The 20,899-nt window shown below is 42.4% G+C and overlaps 2 protein-coding genes and 1 pseudogene across 2 annotated transcripts; 2 read left to right on the plus strand and 1 right to left on the minus strand.

Annotated features, from left to right (window-relative positions):
- Positions 1-494: 494 nt before the first annotated feature.
- LOC133368027 (calcium-binding and coiled-coil domain-containing protein 2-like) lies at positions 495-10,789 on the plus strand. Its single transcript, XM_061592109.1, has 4 exons — positions 495-533; positions 4,661-4,784; positions 8,928-8,956; positions 9,560-10,789. The coding sequence occupies exons 1-4, from the start codon at positions 495-497 to the stop codon at positions 9,833-9,835; spliced, it is 468 nt and encodes a 155-aa protein (XP_061448093.1). The 3' UTR covers positions 9,836-10,789.
- A 2,047-nt stretch (positions 10,790-12,836) lies between these two features.
- LOC133366366 (uncharacterized) lies at positions 12,837-13,784 on the minus strand (annotated as a pseudogene).
- A 1,256-nt stretch (positions 13,785-15,040) lies between these two features.
- LOC133366441 (uncharacterized) lies at positions 15,041-16,914 on the plus strand. Its single transcript, XM_061589525.1, has one exon. It carries the CDS (start codon positions 15,106-15,108, stop codon positions 15,670-15,672), a length of 567 nt encoding a protein of 188 aa, XP_061445509.1. The 5' UTR covers positions 15,041-15,105; the 3' UTR covers positions 15,673-16,914.
- Positions 16,915-20,899: the final 3,985 nt, after the last annotated feature.

Raw genomic sequence — 20,899 nt, forward strand, 5'->3', positions numbered from 1 at the left:
AGCATGTTACCTAGCAACCAGCACTAGGTATCCACAGAATTGTAATCTCTGTCGGGTAGGCCACCTCCTTTCCTAGGTGGCTGGATAGTCTGAGGTTCCTGGCTCTTCCCAGCAACAATAGCAATAGGAAGATCTGGAGGGCATGAAGATGTACAATATTCACCTTAAGAGTCTTAGCATTCTGGTCTGGGGCTGGAGAGGCAAGGTTCAGGGGAATGTGCACCTTAGAGCTATTTATACTGGAAGCTGGAAGCTCCCCGAGATGGACAATCCTTCTCCCTTTATTTTCCTTTCCTACTCTCAATTTCCCTTAACACCGAATGGCTCCTGAATGGTAATGAGCATGCTTGGTTCCCATTGGGCCATTTTATAGGGTTCCCCCACTTTTAATTTACAAACTAGTATTTTCCCACATATTTGCCAAGTCACATAAATATGCAGGCACCCCTGCCTTGTATATGGGTAGCCCTGTTTTGCTGCCCTACTGATAAATCATGGGACCATCAAGTTCACCATCTCCAGCTTTTGCACAAGTAAGTGCAAAATATAATATGCTCCAGTTTTCAACCCAGGGGGAAAACAGGGAATGAATTTTGCATAATCTTTTTGTACACCTGTCCTAGCAGACTGGTGCTTTAATCTTGGAGCCTAAGAAAAACCCAAACTGCCACCTGAACCATGGGGAGGGGTGATAGCTAGCTTACTTCTCTCCCTTAAGACTGCAGTCCACTATGCTGTATAACCTGCTCCATGAGTTACAAGTGATTATAATGAACCATATTTTCATCTTCCAATTTCAAAAGCTATTCCTTGACCTCTGTGCTAGCCTCACTGATTCATGTAATATTACAAAAAAGGCCATATGTCCCAAAGCTCTCTCTCCTTGAAAGAAAATCAAACTGAAGTAGTGGTGAATTTCTCACCGCTCAACAACGTGAAGAATGTGTAACATAACATTATATAAGGTAGATATCAGAACTATGGTTAGCTTGCAGATCCATAACAGGTCAGACAACAGGCTGGCCAGTCTACCCAGGAACAAATTTGTTCATGAGTAAGTGCTCCACTCAATGCTCCTTTTGTTCTTGTTTTGTTTCTTGTCCCTCAGTTACTCCCATACTCTTTACATGTCTGTTGGCATAGACTTGGAGTACATAATCATTTGTAAATATGCAACTGAATGCTTGAAAGCAGTTCATTTCTTTATAATGTTGGATATTTATCAGCTTGACTGTCCTGGCAAATGCTGACATTTGCTAGTCAAGATGGAAAGGGTCCAGAATTCTAAAGAAATGAACTGCTTTCAGGCATTTAGTTGCATAACTTGATGGGGAAAAGGGTGAAAATGGGGACATTTAATGAGGGTAATTGGTGGTTCTTCAGATATATTAACTAGTAAATGGCAGAAATGATAGTCACAAAATGTGATTTTGACATTTGTCTCCCAGCCATAGTACATGTCTGTTACCAGTAAATATTCTGGTCCTAAAGCAATAAATATTCAGCTGATAACTTTCATTTGTAAGAAGTACTCTGTATTTAGTAGTCTAGTTGTATTTGTTAGACTGTAACTGGGTGTCAAGGAAAGTGTGAGAGAAGGGGAAAATAATACATAGTTAATTATGTAAGCTTCTTATTTTTGTTCACAGCAAAATATTGAGATGCCCACTAAATAATTATGTTCTTGACTAGCACAAAGGTAATTTACTGTTAAAATTAGTAATAAAATTATTATAAAAATTGATAAGGAGTATCTCAAAAATAAGAGCTTATTCTGTTATAGGTCTCTAAGGACCGAACAGACTATCTCTACTCTGTGACTGTATAGTGTTTGGATTATCACAGACCCATTATTTTAAACAGTTTTCAGTTATTCCACAGTGTTTCAGAATACTGGCAGAATTCTTGTTTCATACCACAGATATCACAGCACGAATTGGAGAACTCTGGGAAAACGAAAAAAAGTTGTGTTCACTGGACTGGGAGAAATCTGTGGAGACTGAAGAATCTGTTTTGTGGAACTCCATATTAACCTGTGCACTGTTTGATCAACAGATGTATAGATTTCCTTTTTCAATAGAAGGATCGCACAAAAGAATATTCTCAAAGGCTGTGGCTTGCAAAAACTCAATTGGTTCGGAAAGCCAGGTCAGGTTTCTCACATTTTGCTAGCAGAGCTATTGGCTAATCTCTGGCCAAGCCTATTTTTGTTCTTTATCCAAAGACAACATCATGGAAGTAGGATCTAGGCTATTAGTGAAGCAGGAGGGCTCTTTCATCAATTACAAGTTGTCAAGGATTTTAATGGTAACCCTGTGAGCACGGTAAATCTGTGCAGTTCTGCCTTGCCTGCCCTTCCTCATTTCCATCACACCATCACTCCTTGGGGACTGCAGGTCTGCAGCATGTATCAAGCAACATAGATTGGTAGAACACAGGGGACGGGAGGGGAGGGAAGAGGTGGGAGACACTGAGAAGGGGCTAGGAAATCAGAACAGTTGGTAATGAAAAAGCAGCTGTTGGGTGGTGGGTTAGAGTCACCTGACCTCTTTCATACTTCAGAGGAGGAGGGGAATTTCAGAGTGGGAAATGGCAGGATAAGATCTCCATGAAGACTGAAGGGGAATAAAAAGGCAGATGTACCACAGTTTGCACAGTCACACTCCACATGCTTGTAAATCTTGGGCAACCACAGGGCTTTACAGATAAGAGTTCTTATGCCCCCGCTTCTTGCTATATAGTTGCTTTTCAGTATGGGTTTTTTAAGGCCAGATGATGGGACAAACATGTAATGGCCAAGTTCCAAAGAGCTGCTTTAGATGTTCACAGTTTAAATGGGCTTGGGTATCTTTAGGAGCTTAAAATCCTACCCCCTTTACCCCCAAGCCACCTCACAAACTGCTTTTAAAACTTCCCTCAGTTTCAAAAGAGGTTTACCATACAGCAAAAGAGATTGCGCTCTTTGAGAACCTCAGAGTCTCCTTGGGCAAGAGTAACTAGTTTAGCTTCAGTTTAGCCTGGCCAATTTAGCCTGCATATGAAATTCAGTACCAAAAGAAAACAAAAAGTCCAAGTCAAAGCATACATTTTTGTAAAGTTCATTTCTTCTCTGCCATCACCCATGGCAACATCCATACACCTAAAGAGTAGAATCAATCAATCAATTTTCATCATCATATTCAATTGGTTTCAGTATGACAAGGGCCTGCCTGATTGATTGATGGTTTATTTATTTATTATTTTATTTATACCCCGCCCTTCCTTCCAGCAGGAGCCCAGGGCGGCAAACAGAAACACTAAAAACACTTTAAAACATCATAAAAGACCTTAAAATACATTAAAACAAAACGTTAAAAACATTTTAAAAAAATTAAAAACATATTTAAAGAAAAAGGGTTAAAGATATTAAAAGACATATTAAAAGCAATTCTAACACAGACACAGACTGGGATAGGTCTCAACTTAAAAGGCTTGTTGGAAGAGGAAAGTCTTCAAAAGGTGCCAAAAAGATAGCAGAGATGGCGCCTGCCTAATATTTAAGGGGAGGGAATTCCACAGGGTAAGTGCCGCCACACTATAGGTCCGTTTCCTATATTGTACAGAACGAACCTCCTGATAAGATGGTATCTGCAGGAGGCCCACACCTGCAGAGCGCAATGATCGGCTGGTTATATAAGGGGTAAGATGGTCTTTCAGGTATCCTGGTCCCGAGCTGTATAGGGTTTTGTACACCAAAACTAGAACCTTGAACTTGGCCCGGTAGCAAATGGGCAGCCAGTGCAGTTCTTTCAGCAGCGGGGTGACATGCTGGTGATACCCTGCCCCAGTGAGCAGTCTCGCCACTGCATTTTGCACCAGCTGCAGCTTCCAGACCAACCTCAAGGGCAGCCCCACATAGAGCACATTACATTAATCCAGCCTAGAGGTTACCAGTGCGTGGACAACAGTGGTCAACCAAAGCGAGGTTTTCGTAAACTGGAAGAGGGTTGGTTCTTTGAAACTTTCTATTTGTTGCAAAGAACGAATATGTAAGTGTGGACAGGTTGGCCAGTAAGAAAGTGGTTTGATATGCTAGTAACTTTTTTTGTGGCCTTATTTGGAAAGCTGCCTTGAAGGACACTGAATGGCCAGAGACACCATCAATAAGTTTGTGATAATAATACAGCAAAGTCCACAGCCTGGATCTCCTGCCTGATGCTATTCCTCTTTCTCCCTGCCCCTACCACTTATTCATTGCTGGCTCCTGCCTCCCACCATGACCACACTTTGTTCCTTCATGCTTCGATGGAAACATCATACACTCAACTGCCCGATCAAAAGTTTTGTAGCCAATCCCCTTCCTGTGGATTGGTATGGATTGTCCAGCACTGTAAAACAAATCAGGAGATAGGAAAGAAACAGGTTTTCTTTCATACAGGGGTAAAGAACCTGTGCCTTTCTAGATATTGCTGGACTACAAATCCTATTGGCCTGCCTCTGACCATTAGCTATGCTGGCTGGGGATGATGGGAGTTGGAGTCCAACAAGATCTAAAGGACCACAGGTTTGCCAATGCTTTGCTTCTGTATTTCAAATGCAAAAAACAGCTTCAGATCTAGCTACTTGCAAGCCATAGGTTCACATGATACTAACTTTTCATTCTACCATTTTTCTTTTGTAGAGATTAAGGCGGGAGAATGAGGAACTGATGGCACACCTTCCCGAAATTATAGATAATATACCAGATGGGGTCCTAACCCAGTCACCAGAAAATCCAGTCCTTGTGTATGGGAATCCATATTCTGGTGAGTACATTAGAACATCCAGTTAGAAGGATCATGCTGGAGGCAAAGAAGCATGCATTTGTGTCCTAATGCCCACAAGTAGAAGGCTCCAGATTCAATCCCTGGTATCTCCAGGTAGGTCTAGGAAAGACTTCACTCTAAAAGCTCTGGATAGCCACTGGCAGTCAGTGTAGAGAATTCTGACCCAGATGGACCCACCGTCTGACTTGGAATAAAACAGCCTCTTGGTATCATTCTTCTATTTTTTTCTTGATCTTAATTATGATCAAACTGATTCTCTCCCCACCCACATACAAACTTGTCTTTCTCCACCCATTTCCCTGAATTCAATCTAATCATCTGTCCTTCAGCCAAGGACAGTGTGCTTGCTTGCATACTTGTTTATTACTCTTTTTAACTTTTCTTCCTCAGAGGCAATTCTCCCCCTAAACCTACAGCTTTCACTTCTATGTAGTTTTTCCCTAAAAGTTGGTTCTTTCTGTCGGTGTACTTGTTCTTATTCCAAATGTTTGTCAGGGCCAAGCTATGCATTATGATGTGGAACATCTCTAACTGATCTCCCAACATGGGTTTGAAAAACCTGAAATGCAAGGGGTTGCCAATACTTTATCTCGTAAGCTACAAGTATTATGTTTTAACTCTTAAAACATGCCTTTCTCTTTATTGTGTTCTGATTTCAACCTCCCCTCCGCTTGGCTCCTTGTCCCTTATTGGAAAATCCCTTTTCTGTCCCTTATTTTCAAAGGTGCACTGCACAACTGAAAAAAAATGGACGAAATTGTTACCATACTCATTTTGATGAGGCACTTGGCTAACCTGTCCTGGTTTTCTTTGGATTCCCTTTTGTGTGCCCATTATAGCTCACAACAGCGTAAAAGATTGCCTTAGTATTCAAGATATCTGAGCTGTTATACTCAGGTTCTGCTTGCAGGCTTCTCATAGGCATCTGATTGGCCACCGAGAATAGGCTGTTGGACTAGGTGGGCCACGGGCCTGATCCAGCAGGGCTGCTCTTATGTTCTTATACCATTACATAGCAAGCAACCTTTTACTTCTAAAACTTCATCCTGGTTGACTGTTAAACATGCTACTTACACAGTAGATAACTGCACTCTTTTTTTTCTCTATAGAAAGGGCAGTGCAGTGCTCATTGTTATAGGTGTTCACTGAGACTATGCAGCAGTAAATGTGGTGAACAGGAGGAAAGACAACTCAGCAGGGTTGGCTCTGAAACTTGCTTCAGGAACTATTTCAGGGTGGTAGTACTAGTTCAAAAAACCACTGAGGCCTGCTCCAAGACTGTCCTCTACTGTTTGGAGTACTGAGGACTGCTGGAAGGGAATGAAGTAATAAGGTTAGGGCTTTTCTTTTTCTTTTTCTATTAAAGGCCAAGTCTCTATTCAGGAGACTTGTGGGAAAAGCCAATAGTGCCACCCTGTGGTCTTCATATGTACAGGAGTGTTCTTAGTTAGCTCTGTTCCAATGAAACTTCTGTTCTTTCTTTTTGAAAATAGATAATAATCATTTATGCCCCGCTAATCTATTAAAAGCATCCAGAGCAACAGACAGCATAATCATAAAATGGGGGTAACCAACACGGTGCCTTCCAGATGTTTTGGACTACAATTTCCATCGACCCCAACCAGTATGGCCAATGGTCAAGGATGATGTGAGTTGTCATCCAAAACATCTGGGGGCTACCACATTGGCTACCTCTGACATAAAACCATAATATTCAATATTTTTAAAAACACAACAAATTTCTAAAGGCAAAGTGCTTACGTGACATTTAAAACAAAAAACACAAACCTAAATACAACAAGAGTAAAAGACATTGCTGTTAAAACTGGCGGCAGTAAAACTGGGTGTTGAACATGACAAGCAACACATGACGCATATCACACATTTCAAAATAATAGTGTCTTCACTATTCAGTTTCTGGCAAAAGACCCAGTAAATCTCCAGAGATGGCACTGAGAACAAGGCATCTGACATGGATCTTAATTCCTGGATAGGCCTGTATGGGAGCAAGCAGTGCCAGCCTAAGGGGACCAGATGCCTAAGCCATTTAGGGCTTTAAAGCACTTTGAACTGAGCCTGGAAGCAAATAGGAAGCCACTGGAGTTGATATAAGATTGGAGCAACAGGCTCGGATTGCAAGGACCAGACAATGTCAGGCCTCCACATTTTGGACCAATTGAAGTTTCTGGACTGTCTTCAAAAGGAAGACCCACATAGAATGAATTACAATGGTGAGGTCACAGCTGGTGTGTAGGCCAAAGCTGATTAAAGACACTCCTCACATCTGCTACCACGTGAGCATGGAGGAAGAGCAATGGATCAAGGTGTAACTCAAGCTATATACCTGCTCCCTCAGAGAGAGTGCGACCCCATCAAGAATAGGTTGAACCATCTCCCCTAGATCACAAGCGTTGCTGTTTAATTGTAACTCTCATCCATCCAGTGTCTGACTCCAAATATTGGTTTATTGCTGCCACTGCCTCCTTTTGATTGGACAATGGAAATGAAACATAGAGCTGAGTGTTGTTTGCATACTGATGACATCTCAGCCCAAATCTCTGTGTGGTTTCATATACATATTAAAGCATAGGAGATTGGATGGAACCTCACGGAAACCCAAAGGCCAGGAATGGAACAGCAGTCCCCAAACACCACCTTCCGGGTCCAGCTTTCCACTTAGGAATGGAACCACTCAAGAGCAGTATAGTCTTATACCCATTACCACCAGACAGCTCAATGGAATCCCATAGTCACTGGTATCAAAAGCCACTGAGAGATCAAGGAGAATCAGCAGGGCAGCACTCCCCCTATCCATCACCTGGTTCAGGTGATCTGCCAGGGCAATCAAGATACTTTCTGTTCCAAAGCTTGGCCAAAACCCAGTCTAGAATGGATCCAAATCAGTTGCATTCAGAAAACCCTGGAGCTGATGTGCTTAAACAGCTACTAAGGCATGAAAGACTGAATATAGGATGATTATTAATATCACCAGGATAAAGGGTATATTTCTTTGATGAGGATCTTGTCACAGTCTCCTTTATAAATGTGGGAACCGGTCGATCTCTAATGGAGGCACCGATTACCGCTGAGTCCCAATTAGATGTGCCTGATATTAAGCAGCCAAGATGGACAAGGGTCAAACATACAAGTGGTTGTTCTCACTTTGCCAAGGAAGTATGCCCATGTTCTCAGGGCAGACAATCTGAATGGTATCCATGAAAACTGGAACAGATGGTGCTATAGTATCTTCCGTCTCTGAACTTGTCTCAAAAGTGTGTTAAAGTTGGAATGGTTTCAACTGTTTTTATCTGCAGAATGTCTTGCAAAGTGGTCACTTCTCCATCTTGGCCAGATTGTATCACTTTTCACTACCCAAAAGACCTTCGATGGGCAACACTGAGCAATGGTGGTGAAGAAATCTGACTTCTTCATAATCATCACAGCTGCAGAGTAGACCCTAATATTCCTGTCTGTGTTCAGATGGATTCCTCTGCCATTTACACTCTGGTTGTCTTAAGAAGAAAGCCCAACTCTATGAATAGGGAGAAGATGTTTAGGAGCATTTGTGTCAATAGCCTGGGTCATTGTTTTATCTCAAAGATCTGTCGGGGTAGTGACAGAATAGCCAGACATGCAAGCAGGAAAGTCCCCAAGAGGCATCAGGAATCCATTCAGATCCATAAGCCTTTGGGGGGTAAACAAGGTGAATGGACCCCCTACACCCATGTGGGGTATTAGATGTAACCAACAGCCTATACTTGACCAGCTAATAATGTATCTGTGCCAACAGAACCAATGAAGGTTCCCTCATGCACAGATCAACATCATCCTGACCTGAACACCAAATTTACTGCATGCCCAGCTAAGTCCATTATGCTAGATGCAGTCTGATGAGACATGCCTATGGTTCCAGTGGTGGCCATGAAGTCCCAAACTGTTCCCAGCATTCTCACAGTACAGTTCTATACATCTCTACTCATAAGCTGCGAATCACTGCCAATTATCTCACCAGTGCCACCCATCAGTCTCTTTGTGTGTCACTTATGCTATAGACAAGAAACCAGTTCATGTCAGAGCATTGCATTTTCTTGCTATGGCTAAGATGTGCTCTCTGTTTTGCAGCAAACCCAGCAATTCCTGAGACAGACTTGGTAAGTGTGCATGTGTGTTTCATGGGTTTTTAGGGGAAAACTCAATATGACTGTGGGTGTCCTGGAAGACGGAGCCTTATCTGTTCTATTTCATTTGTTCCCTTCACTGTTATTACTATAGCACCATCCATATACGTTATGTTCATTCAAAGAATACATTGGCTTTTCCTCCTCACACTTAACTCCTTTCCTTGGTGATCCTAAGAAGGCAAATCCTCTGAAATTTCCAGTCAGAGCCCAATACCTTGCAACCTTAATTGGGCGCCCATCTGTAATTGTTCTTTCTTACCACTTTTTTTTATTTCCCCATGCTCTCCTCCCCTATTTAAAATTTCTGCCTGTTTTTAAGCTGCTTTGGCAGAAAGTACCACCTGAAGGATGAGAGAGGCAAATGGGCTGGTGCTTCTAGGCCGGTAGAGTCTGTCCCCTATGGCCTTACTGCCCTTTTTTCCCCAGGTACTTGTGTCTCCACTTAGTCGCTTGCCACTAAACCAGAGAATCTTGTCTTGTTCATTTGCCGTTCATGTTTAAGTGTGCATTGTGCTGTTCTGGAGCAGATGTTCTCCTTTGGTTCCACTTTTTCTCATGCTCCCCACTATTTAGGTCTCCATGAGAAAATGTCCCATGTGCAATGAAGTCTTCCCTAATGACATTGGGGAGCAGCACTATTCGGATCATGTGCAGAGCCACCTTCTGGAGTGCCCGTACTGTGACAAGAGCTTTGACAAATCCAACAAGCAAGTGTATGACGACCATGTCTTCTGCCATGGCTTAAGACTAAGTTTCTACGTACTTTCATCAGCTACAACGGATAGTGCCTCTTTCTCTCCCTTTTACCCCTTTATTCTTTTTTATGTGACAGAGACTGGCACAGAATGATTTCTGTAGGAAGTCTGCTGCTGTTAAACTTGGCATGCCAGGGTAAAACCTGTTGTTCGGACTGCAGCGTTGATCAATTCCTTCCTTTTATTATGCAAACCTGTTTAAATTATATATGCACTATGCTTCTGCTGTGGAAAAGGGTACATATTTCCTGACTAAGTATGTCCTTCAACTGCTTAAAACGTGTTATAGGTTATGTCAAAGGGAGGAGTCGTTCTCTCTCCCCACCCTGGCATGCATTTTATTACAGTGAACTGTGATTTTCTTACTATATGTTTGTAATTGACAGAGATCTCTCCAGCTTAAGAGATTTGTTTTGTTAACATAGTTTGGCTAGCTGTGTAACCTATAGAAATTCCACCTTTGATTGCTTTGTATTCAGTTCACATTAAAGGGTGGGGATAAGCATGAAAAAACCCATAAGCGTTGGTAGCAGCCTTGCTCGCCTTTGTGTTGTTTTTACACAAGTAAGAAGACAGGAATGTCTGTGCCCACCTCTGTTGCATCAGATCTTGGAGGCAGTGCTCTTGAAAGGTAGAGTTCAGAAAAAAGGGCCATGGATATTGTTTTGACTGAAGTTCTAGACAAGGGCCTAGTGTCCAGAATAGAAGCATGATGCATAACTGAAAATTAAGCCAGTATGTCTCAAGCCTTCAAAAAGCCGCTTCACAGATACTACTGCCATAGTCAATGACTAGGATGCTCGGGGGGGGGTGTATTTTGAGAAACAAAAGAGGAATGGGTGGTGGGCCAGCATTTCATAATCACCACCCCACACACCCATAATTCCCCAAAGTGGCCAGCCAGCAAGTTCGGTAGCCACGGGATCAATTTCTGCATGCATCTTTTGTTTCTAGGTGGCCAACTGGGAAAAGAGTGGCAGTTGGCATCCCTGAGAGGAATCAGATTTACAGCAGCAGGGTGGTGACTCCAGTTCCTGCCTGTTACACTATAGGCAGAATTCACCAAGCAGTCAAGAACTGTTGGAATAGGCAAACTTGCATGTTCCCTTGTAAAAGGGAGATGTTCCCTTTAGGGGATATCTAGGAAATATCCCATGTACCTGTTTACCATGATGTAACAAGAACAGCATGTCTTACACAGTTCATCTGAGGTGAATTGTGCTCAAAACAGTGACGGCATCAGGAAAAAAATATTGGCATGGAAGAGGGCAAAAAGGAGCATAGTGGATTGGGGGGCAAGCGCTACTTGTGATAAGTTTTTGTTTGTTTAGGAAGATCCTAATGCACTTACATCTTGCAACAAGAGTCTGACTCAAGAATAGGGCAATAGAGCTGTGTACCCTTGTTGGCAGGCTGGCTACGAGCCTATAAACCTGAGAGACATCCCACCCCAACACGGCCTATATGATTTTTAAAATGGCTTCAAGTTTGGCTCACTTTGGAAAGAGGCTGCTTGAGAACCAATGGGAAAAGTAGGTGAAAGAGTTAAGTTGTTGTCTCAACTGAGAGGATATTGCCAGTGATACGGGGCGTATCCAAACGGAGCGGCATAATCCACGGTTTCCATATTCGGTTTGTCATCTGATAGTCCTCACTTTGCCTTTTAGTTCGCTCTTTCCCAATTAAAAAAAACACTTTTTTGCACATGCAGCGGTAAGACCCCTACATTCTTTTTGCTTTTTCCAAGCTCTGCCTCTAAAACCTCCCCCTATCAACCAACTGGTCAGCAAAAAAATGACGTATGCTCCTCTCCCCCTTTGCAACGAAGCACAATTGGCTGTAAAGAAGTTCTCGCTGTGGAAGGAAAGGGAGAAGGAGGAGGGTGGTTGGTTTCAGCCTGCCTCCGGAAAGATTTGTCAATTTCATTCTACTCACTGGGTTTTTTCCCCCAAATCATTTCACCACAGGAAAGAAAGGGAGAAGGAGGGGGGTTGACACGTTTCTTGCTTTTTTGGATAAATAAGTGCAATTGCCAGCGTGTGTATTTCCTTAAATATCCATAAAGGCAGAAGAGCATACATTCGTTTAAGCGTAATATCGCAAATACAAACAAGAAAGGCGCTGCTGGTCGGTTTCACGCCTGCCTCTGGAAAGCTTTGTCAATTTCATTCATTCTCCCTTTCCTTCCCACAGCAAAATAATTTGAAACAAAAACCTCAGCCAGTAGAATGAAATTGACAAAGCTTTCCAGAGGCAGGCGTGGAACTGACCAGCAGCCCCTTTCTCGCTTGCTGTGCATTGCAGATCTCACCCAGAGCGGCCGCCCAGTTTGCAGGCTGGCAAAAAATAAAATGCATCTGCGCAGTAGTTGCAGAACCCCCCCAACACCCCACCATTGCGATGATTGGTTCAATTTTCCCGGGCTTATTCTCGCACATGCGCAAAAGTGCAGATACGTGATTGGCTGGAATGAGAAGGGCAAGGGGAAACGCCCAAACACCACCCATCAGCTGTAAAGTCCATGGTATTACATCCAACCTCCTGAAGGCACAGCGGATGATTCCCGATTTTAAACAGCAAATCGCATTTTTCCCGGTATTGCAAGGAGCGGATTTAACCCACGAAAATGCATAACAGTGCGAGACGTCATTTGGATGACCGAAAAATAATGAACACACATAGCGGGCGTGTCACACATTTTGCAGTCGTCTGGATGAGCCCATGTACAGGACATGCATGGCCTTTGGGAATCTCAAAAGCAATGGTAAAATTTTGGCCCTCAAGAGAGGAGCCCATTGTTCAAATCTATCTTATGATTGCTTTCTCACTGAAAGGGAACCAAGGTTGCAATCCTACACCTACTTAATGAGGATAAGGCCCATTGAGTTCACTAGGAATTGCTTCTGAATAGATGTGCATGGGATTGGTTAGTACTGCTCCTAGAACTTTTAACTGCTTGGGAAAGTGGATAATCCATAACAATACATTTAACCCAGACAATGAATAAGGAAGAGTAAACCAAGGGATATTAATAAACAGTATCTTTATTATTTATTAATTCTTCTATAGATTGGACATGAAGCAAGAAATGGGCCTTCCCATTGCCCTGTTGGAATGATTAGTGATACAATGGAGAAAATAATGAAATTACTACTTAGCAATGGGCTCTAGTAGCCAAGGGTTCAGAGATGGTGGTTGTGAGTCTTGCTAATTCAGGCTTTTATGTCAAAGAGTCCTCAGTTTGGTTCTGAATTCTTGCTAATGATGACATCTTCAGTAAAGAATTGCTTGAGGGCTGTCCAACAGAGCTATGTGCCCTGTTCTGTGTTCAAGTAGTAACCCCAACACTAGCATTTGCGTCTTCTCCCAAGTCTGTTGACAGATGCTGATAAGCAGAATAGAGTCCCATACAGACCTTACACAGATTAAGCAACCTTGGCAAGAACATCTGAGATGCAACAAGTAACTGATCAGCTGGATATCTTGTGTCCTTCATGCAAGAGGGGGATTTTTATATGCCTCCCGAATTGTCTATGCACCCTGGGATTTGTGGTACACCTTGACCATCTCCGACAGCTTCACCACTGCCTCGGGGATCCTCTCTCTGTTCAATAGTATAGTAGCCCTGTACCTGCCACTGGTGTCCTTGCAACTTCCATGTGTTGGCCAGTAGCACCAAAGGCAGCCATTGCAGCTCCTGGGCATCCAGCAGGGCCTCCAACTCAGACCTGGTCTCCTCAAAGTGATTACAATCCACACTGTCCACTACGAAGATCAGCCCATCTGTGCTGGCATGGTAATGTCTTGACAGGGTCCTAATCTGGCATAGGTTGTCCCATATGGTGAAAGTGATGATGATGGGCTGCACAATCTCCACACTGAGTCCCAGTATGGGCATGGCCAATGGGGTTTCATTTAACTTCAGCTTATAGAGGAGGACTGTTTTGCCAGCTGCATTCAGAGTGACCCAGCAAGAAAACATAAACCTCCTTTTGGTAGACACTCTGCAACACACTCTGAATCTGGCTCAGTAAAAACCCCATGGCACACTGTTTCTAGTCCAGACACAGCCACTGTGTAGCATAGAGAAGGACTGCCTTCATTTTCATAGAGAGCCAGCTGTTGTTTCATTGGCTTAACTCAAGGGGGTGTGGTGTGGGAATTCCCTTCCTGTTTTGTTGGTAGCTGACACGCTGGAAGCTTTGCAGCTTAGCTCTCTGACACAGGAGATTTTGAAAATCAGCCTTTTTGTCTGTACAGACTAGATTTCCTGGTTACTTTGATGCTGTGGTAAGATCTGGAACTGCTCATAGAAAGCAAAGTAGAAATCAAGGCTTTTGTCATTGTGACCTGGCAGGAATGTGCCCTGTTCTCTCTCCAAAGTAGAAAGCAAGACAGACGAGCATGTTATTTCTAACCAAATTCGTCGTTTGGAGAAGGGGGAAATGTGTGGATTTTTTTAACGAGTTACAAACATTTCCTGTACTAAAATGCTAAGATGGTTCACTGTTATTGTTTCCCTATTACAGAATACAGATAGATGCTGGGAATGAGATCGAGATACCTTATGCTTATATTTTGGGGAGAGGTGGTCTGAGGTGGTTTGTAACAAGAGGCGAGAGTGGTACATGGAGAAGCAATGTGAAGCTGTTTCACTTATATACGCTTAGGCTTGGTACACACTTAGTTATTTGAAGAATAAATGCACAGGATTGAATAGTTAATATAACTGATTTAAAAAACACAATCCAATTTCAAGATTGTTTTTAAATTATCAATTTTTTAATTTTTTATTCATCTTGCTATATCATCATTATTTGCCACCAGATTAGGATGGGATATATCATAAAAGGATTGGAATGTATTCCAAATGCATGGGACATATTCATTATCTGTGAGAATGCAGCTGTCTTTTTGAAAGATAGGGGGCTGCCAACCAATCATACCAGATCTTACAGGGTTTTAAGAAGCTCTGCTTTTCAGAAAAAGTGCCAATGGTATTTTTACATTATGAAAAAAAGAAACTTGCCCTATGGCTCCACAATGAATACAAACAACCAAAGCAAACCAGATTTGTCAATATGGAGTAAAAGTTATTTGCAGCAGCAGCAACTTACTCCACAGCTTGTACAGCTCAACTCCTCCTATTAGCTGGCCAGCCTCTGGTTACATCAAAACCTCCTGTGTCAGAGAGCTAGTCGGCAAAACTTCCAGCATGTCTGCTGCCAACAAGACAGAAATGAGATTTCCACACCACACCCTCTAGAGTTGAGCCAATGAAACAACAGCCGACTGTCTATAAGAATTAAGACAGTCCTTTGCTAATTTACACAGTGGCTGTGTCTGACTAGAACAGAGCATGCCATGGGGCTCTTACTCACCCGGATTCAGAGTGCGTTGCAGAGTTTCTACGGGATGGAGGCTCGTATTCTCTTGCTTGGTCTTGATGCAGCTGGCAAAACAACCCTCCTCTATAAGCTGAAGTTAAATGAAACTCCAATGACCATTCCCACTATCGGTTTCAACGTGGAAACAATACAGCCCATCAACAACGTCTCTTTCACCATGTGGGATGTGCGTGGTGGCCCGATCAGAACCCTATGGACTTATTACCATGCCAACACAGATGGGCTGGTTTTCATGGTGGACAGTGTGGACTATGTTCGCTTTGAGGAGGCCAAGTTTGAGTTGGAGGCCCTGCTGGTATCCCCGGACTTGCAAGGGGTGCCTTTGGTGTTACTGGCCAACAAGCAAGACTTGCCTGGAGCATGGCCTCCCATGGAGGTGGCAGAAAGAATGGGACTGAGGAAGTTGCAAGGGCACCGGTGGCATGTGCAAGGCTGCTGTGCTGTGAGTGGAGAGGGGATCCCCGAGGCGATGGTGAAGCTGTCTGAGATGGTCAAGGTGTGTCGTAAAGCCCGCGGTACATAGTCTGGGAGGCATATAAAGATCTTTTTCTTGCATGGAGGACACAAGATGTGATGCTTATCGGTTTCTTCTTCTGGCTCAGGTGCTCTTGCCAAGGTTTTTAATCTATCTAAGGTCTATATGGGACTCTCTCCTGCTGATCAACAGCTGTCATGGGACTTGGGAAAAGATGCACATGCTAGTGTTGTAACAGGGCATACAGCTCTGCCAGACTCCCCACAATCGGAAGATGTCATCATTAGCAAGAATTCAGAACTAAACTGAGGACTCTTGGACATCAAAGCCTGAATTATCAAGACTCACAACCACCATCTCTGAACCCTTGGCAACTAGAGCCCATTGTTATCTTTAAAAGTAGTAATTTCATTATTTCCTCCACTGTATCACTGGTCATTCCAACAGGGTAGTAGAAAGGCCCATTTCTTGCTTCATGTCTAATCTATAGCAGAATTAATTAATAAGAAAGAGACTCTTTATTAAAACCCCTTTGTATCTCTATTTTATTCAGTGTTTGGGTTAAATGTATTGTTATGGATTATCCATTTTCCCCAGCAGCTGGGCAAAACTACCCAATTTTACTGCACAATCCTGTTCACATCTACTCAGAAGTATTTCCCACTGAATTCAATAGGACATAAACTGATATACGATTTCAGCCTTACTTTCCTTCCAATGAGGGAGCAATCCTATGCAGGTCTACTCAGAAACAAGTAAGTAATAAATAATCCCATATCCACCCCCTATTCCAGAATATTTTGGGGGGGGGGTTCCACTCCATTGCAGCTAAAAGAGTATTGGGTGTTTGTGTGTCAGTGAATTAGGATTAGAGAAAAATTCCTGCAGGACTCTTTTAGCTTCAAAACAGTCATGATACCTTAAATGTATTTTTATTTGTTTTATAGTTAAAATATTTTGTATATTTGTCTGTATATGGTATGATATACTGCCTTCAAGTCGATCCCGACTTATGGCAACCCTATGAATAGGGTTTTCATGGTAAGCGGTATTCAGAGGGGGTTTACCATTGCCTTCCTGTGAGGCTGAGAGGCAGTGACTGGCCCAAGGTCACCCAGTCAGCTTCATGGCTGTGTGGGGATTCGAACCCTGGTCTCCCAGGTCGCAGTCCAACACCTGAACCACTACGCCATACTGGCTCTCTTGTCTGTATATATTTTTTATTAAAATGTAGCTATACGTATCTTGTATAAATTTCTTAATAACAATGTTCATATCCCATCTTTTTGCCTGACAACAGTTCACGAAGACAATTTACAATAAAAATAAAAGAAATACACAATAAACACTGACATTTATTTTTTTTAAAGACAGTGGTGAGTGGTGAAGATACTGAGCTCCAGCAGTGGCACTTTAAAGGTTCTGCAGTGGTTGCAAGGAGAAAACACCCCCTCCTCAAAGCATGTTACCTAGCAACCAGCACTAGGTATCCACAGAATTGTAATCTCTGTCGGGTAGGCCACCTCCTTTCCTAGGTGGCTGGATAGTCTGAGGCTCCTGGCTCTTCCCAGCAACAATAGCAATAGGAAGATCTGGAGGGCATGAAGATGTACAATATTCACCTTAAGAGTCTTAGCATTCTGGTCTGGGGCTGGAGAGGCAAGGTTCAGGGGAATGTGCACCTTAGAGCTATTTATACTGGAAGCTGGAAGCTCCCCGAGATGACAATCCTTCTCCCTTTATTTTCCTTTCCTACTCTCAATTTCCCTTAACACTGAATGGCTCCTGAATGGTAATGAGCATGCTTGGTTCCCATTGTGCCATTTTATAGGGTTCCCCCACTTTTAATTTACCAACTAGTATTTTCCCACATATTTGCCAAGTCACATAAATATGCAGGCACCCCTGCCTTGTATATGGGTAGCCCTGTTTTGCTGCCCTACTGATAAATCATAGGACCATCAAGTTCACCATCTCCAGCTTTTGCACAAGTAAGTGCAAAATATAATATGGGCAACTGCTGTCCAGTCAGCAGTCACCTGATGTGCTAGCTGGTGCAACCTGTTCACACTACACTTTCCTTCTTCCAGAGTCCTCCACTTAACAACTGTGAAGGTGTCAGAGTAATGCTCTAGTTTTCAACCCAGGGGGAAAACAGGGAATGAATTTTGCATAATCTTTTTGTACACCGGTCCTAGCAGACTGGTGCTTTAATCCTGGAGCCTAAGAAAAATCCAAACTGCCACCTGAACCATGGGGAGGGGTGATAGCTAGCTTACTTCTCTCCCTTAAGACTGCAGTCCACAATGCTGTATAACCTGCTCAATGAGTTACAAGTGATTATAATGAACCATATTTTCATCTTCCAATTTCAAAAGCTATTCCTTGTCCTCTGTGCTAGCCTCACTGATTCATGTAATATTACAAAAAAGACGACAGGTCCCAAGGCTGAAACTGAAGTAGTGGTGCCCCAGGAATTTCTCACCGCTCAACAACGTGAAGAATGTTTAACATAACATTATATAAGGTAGATATCAGAACTATGGTTAGCTTGCAGATCCATAACAGGTCAGACAACAGGCTGGCCAGTCTACCCAGGAACAAATTTGTTCATGAGTAAGTGCTCCACTCAATGCTCCTTTTGTTCTTGTTTTGTTTCTTGTCCCTCAGTTACTCCCATACTCTTTACATGTCTGTTGGCATAGACTTGGAGTACATAATCATTTGTAAATATGCAACTGAATGCTTGAAAGCAGTTCATTTCTTTATAATGCTGGATATTTATCAGCTTGACTGTCCTGGCAAATGCTGACATTTGCTAGTCAAGATGGAAAGGGTCCAGAATTCTAAAGAAATGAACTGCTTTCAGGCATTTAGTTGCATATATACTTTATGGGGGAAAGGGTGAAAATTGGGACATTTAATGAGGGTAATTAGTGGTTCTTCAGATATATTAACTAGTAAATGGCAGAAATGATAGTCACAAAATGTGATTTTGACATTTGTCTCCCGGCCATAGTACATATCTGTTACCAGTAAATATTCTGGTCCTAAAGCAATAAATATTCAGCTGATAACTTTCATTTGTAAGAAGTACTCTGTATTTAGTAGTCTAGTTGTATTTGTTAAACTGTAACTGGGTGTCAAGGAAAGTATGAGAGAAGGGGGAAATAATAGATAGTTAATTATGTAAGCTAGTTATTTTTGTTCCCAGCAAGATATCAAGATGCCCACTAAATAATTATGTTCTTGACTAGCACAAAGGTAATTTACTGTTAAAATTAGTAATAAAATTATTATAAAAATTGATAAGGAGTATCTCATAAATAAGAGCTTATTCTTTGATAGGTCTCTAAGGACCGAACAGACTGACTATCTCTACTCTGTGACTGTATAGTGTTTGGATTGTCACAGACCCATTATTTTAAACAGTTTTCAGTTATTCCACAGTGTTTCAGAATACTGGCAGAATTCTTGTTTCATACCACAGATATCACAGCATGAATTGGAGAACTCTGGAAGAAAGAAAAAAAAGTTGTGTTCACTGGACTGGGAGAAATCTGTGGAGACTGAAGAATCTGTTTTGATCAACAGATTTATAGATTTCCTTTTTCAATAGAAGGATTGCACAAAAGAATATTCTCAAAGACTGTGGCTTGCAAAAACTCAATTGGTTCGGAAAGCCAGGTCAGGTTTCTCACATTTTGCTAGCAGAGCTAGTGGCTAATCTCTGGCCAAGCCTATTTTTGTTCTTTATCCAAAGACAACATCATGGAAGTAGGATCTAGGCTATTAGTGAAGCAGGAGGGCTCTTTCATCAATTACAAGTTGTCAAGGATTTTAATGGTAACCCTGTGAGCACGGTAAATCTGTGCAGTTCTGCCTCGCCTGCCCTCCCTCATTTCCATCACGCCATCACTCCTTGGGGACTGCAAGTCTGCAGCATGTATCAAGCAACATAGATTGGTAGAACACAGGGGACGGGAGGGGAGGGAAGAGGTGGGAGACACTGAGAAGGGGCTAGGAAATCAGAACAGTTGGTAATGAAAAAGCTAGGTGGTAATGAAAAAGTTGGGTGGTGGGTTAGAGTCACCTGACCTCTTTCATACTTCAGAGGGGGAGGGGAATTTCAGAGTGGGAAATGGCAGGATAAGATCTCCATGAAGACTGAAGGGGAATAAAAAGGCAGATGTACCACAGTTTGCACAGTCACACTCCGCATGCTTGTAAATCTTGGGCAACCACAGGGCTTTACAGATAAGAGTTCTTATGCCCCCGCTTCTTGCTATATAGTTGCTTTTCAGTATGGGTTTTTTAAGGCCAGATGATGGGACAAACATGTAATGGCCAAGTTCCAAAGAGCTGCTTTAGATGTTCACAGTTTAAATGGGCTTGGGCATCTTTAGGAGCTTAAAATCCTACCCCCTTTACCCCCCAAGCCACCTCACAAACTGCTTTTAAAACTTCCCTCAGTTTCAAAAGAGGTTTACCATACAGCAAAAGAGATTGCGCTCTTTGAGAACCTCAGAGTCTCCTTGGGCAAGAGTAACTAGTTTAGCTTCAGTTTAGCCTGGCCAATTTAGCCTGCATATGAAATTCAGTACCAAAAGAAAACAAAAAGTCCAAGTCAAAGCATACATTTTTGTAAAGTTCATTTCTTCTCTGCCATCACCCATGGCAACATCCATACACCTAAAGAGTAGAATCAATCAATCAATTTTCATCATCATATTCAATTGGTTTCAGTATGACAAGGGCCTGCCTGATTGATTGATGGTTTATTTATTTATTATTTTATTTATACCCCGCCCTTCCTTCCAGCAGGAGCCCAGGGCGGCAAACAGAAACACTAAAAACACTTTAAAACATCATAAAAGACCTTAAAATACATTAAAACAAAACATTAAAAACATTTTTTAAAAATTAAAAACATATTTAAAGAAAAAGGGTTAAAGATATTAAAAGACATATTAAAAGCAATTCTACCACAGACGCAAACTGGGATAGGTCTCAACTTAAAAGGCTTGTTGGAAGAGGAAAGTCTTCAAAAGGCGCCGAAAAGATAGCAGAGATGGCGCCTGCCTAATATTTAAGGGGAGGGAATTTCACAGGGTAGGTGCCGCCACACTAAAGGTCCGTTTCCTATATTGTACAGAACAAACCTCCTGATAAGATGGTATCTGCAGGAGGCCCACACCTGCACAGCACAGTGATCGACTGGGTATATAAGGGGTAAGACGGTCTTTCAGGTATCCTGGTCCTGAGTTGTATAAGG

The sequence above is a fragment of the Rhineura floridana genome, chromosome 11 (genome assembly GCF_030035675.1).
Source record: "Rhineura floridana isolate rRhiFlo1 chromosome 11, rRhiFlo1.hap2, whole genome shotgun sequence".
Lineage (NCBI taxonomy): Eukaryota > Metazoa > Chordata > Lepidosauria > Squamata > Rhineuridae > Rhineura > Rhineura floridana.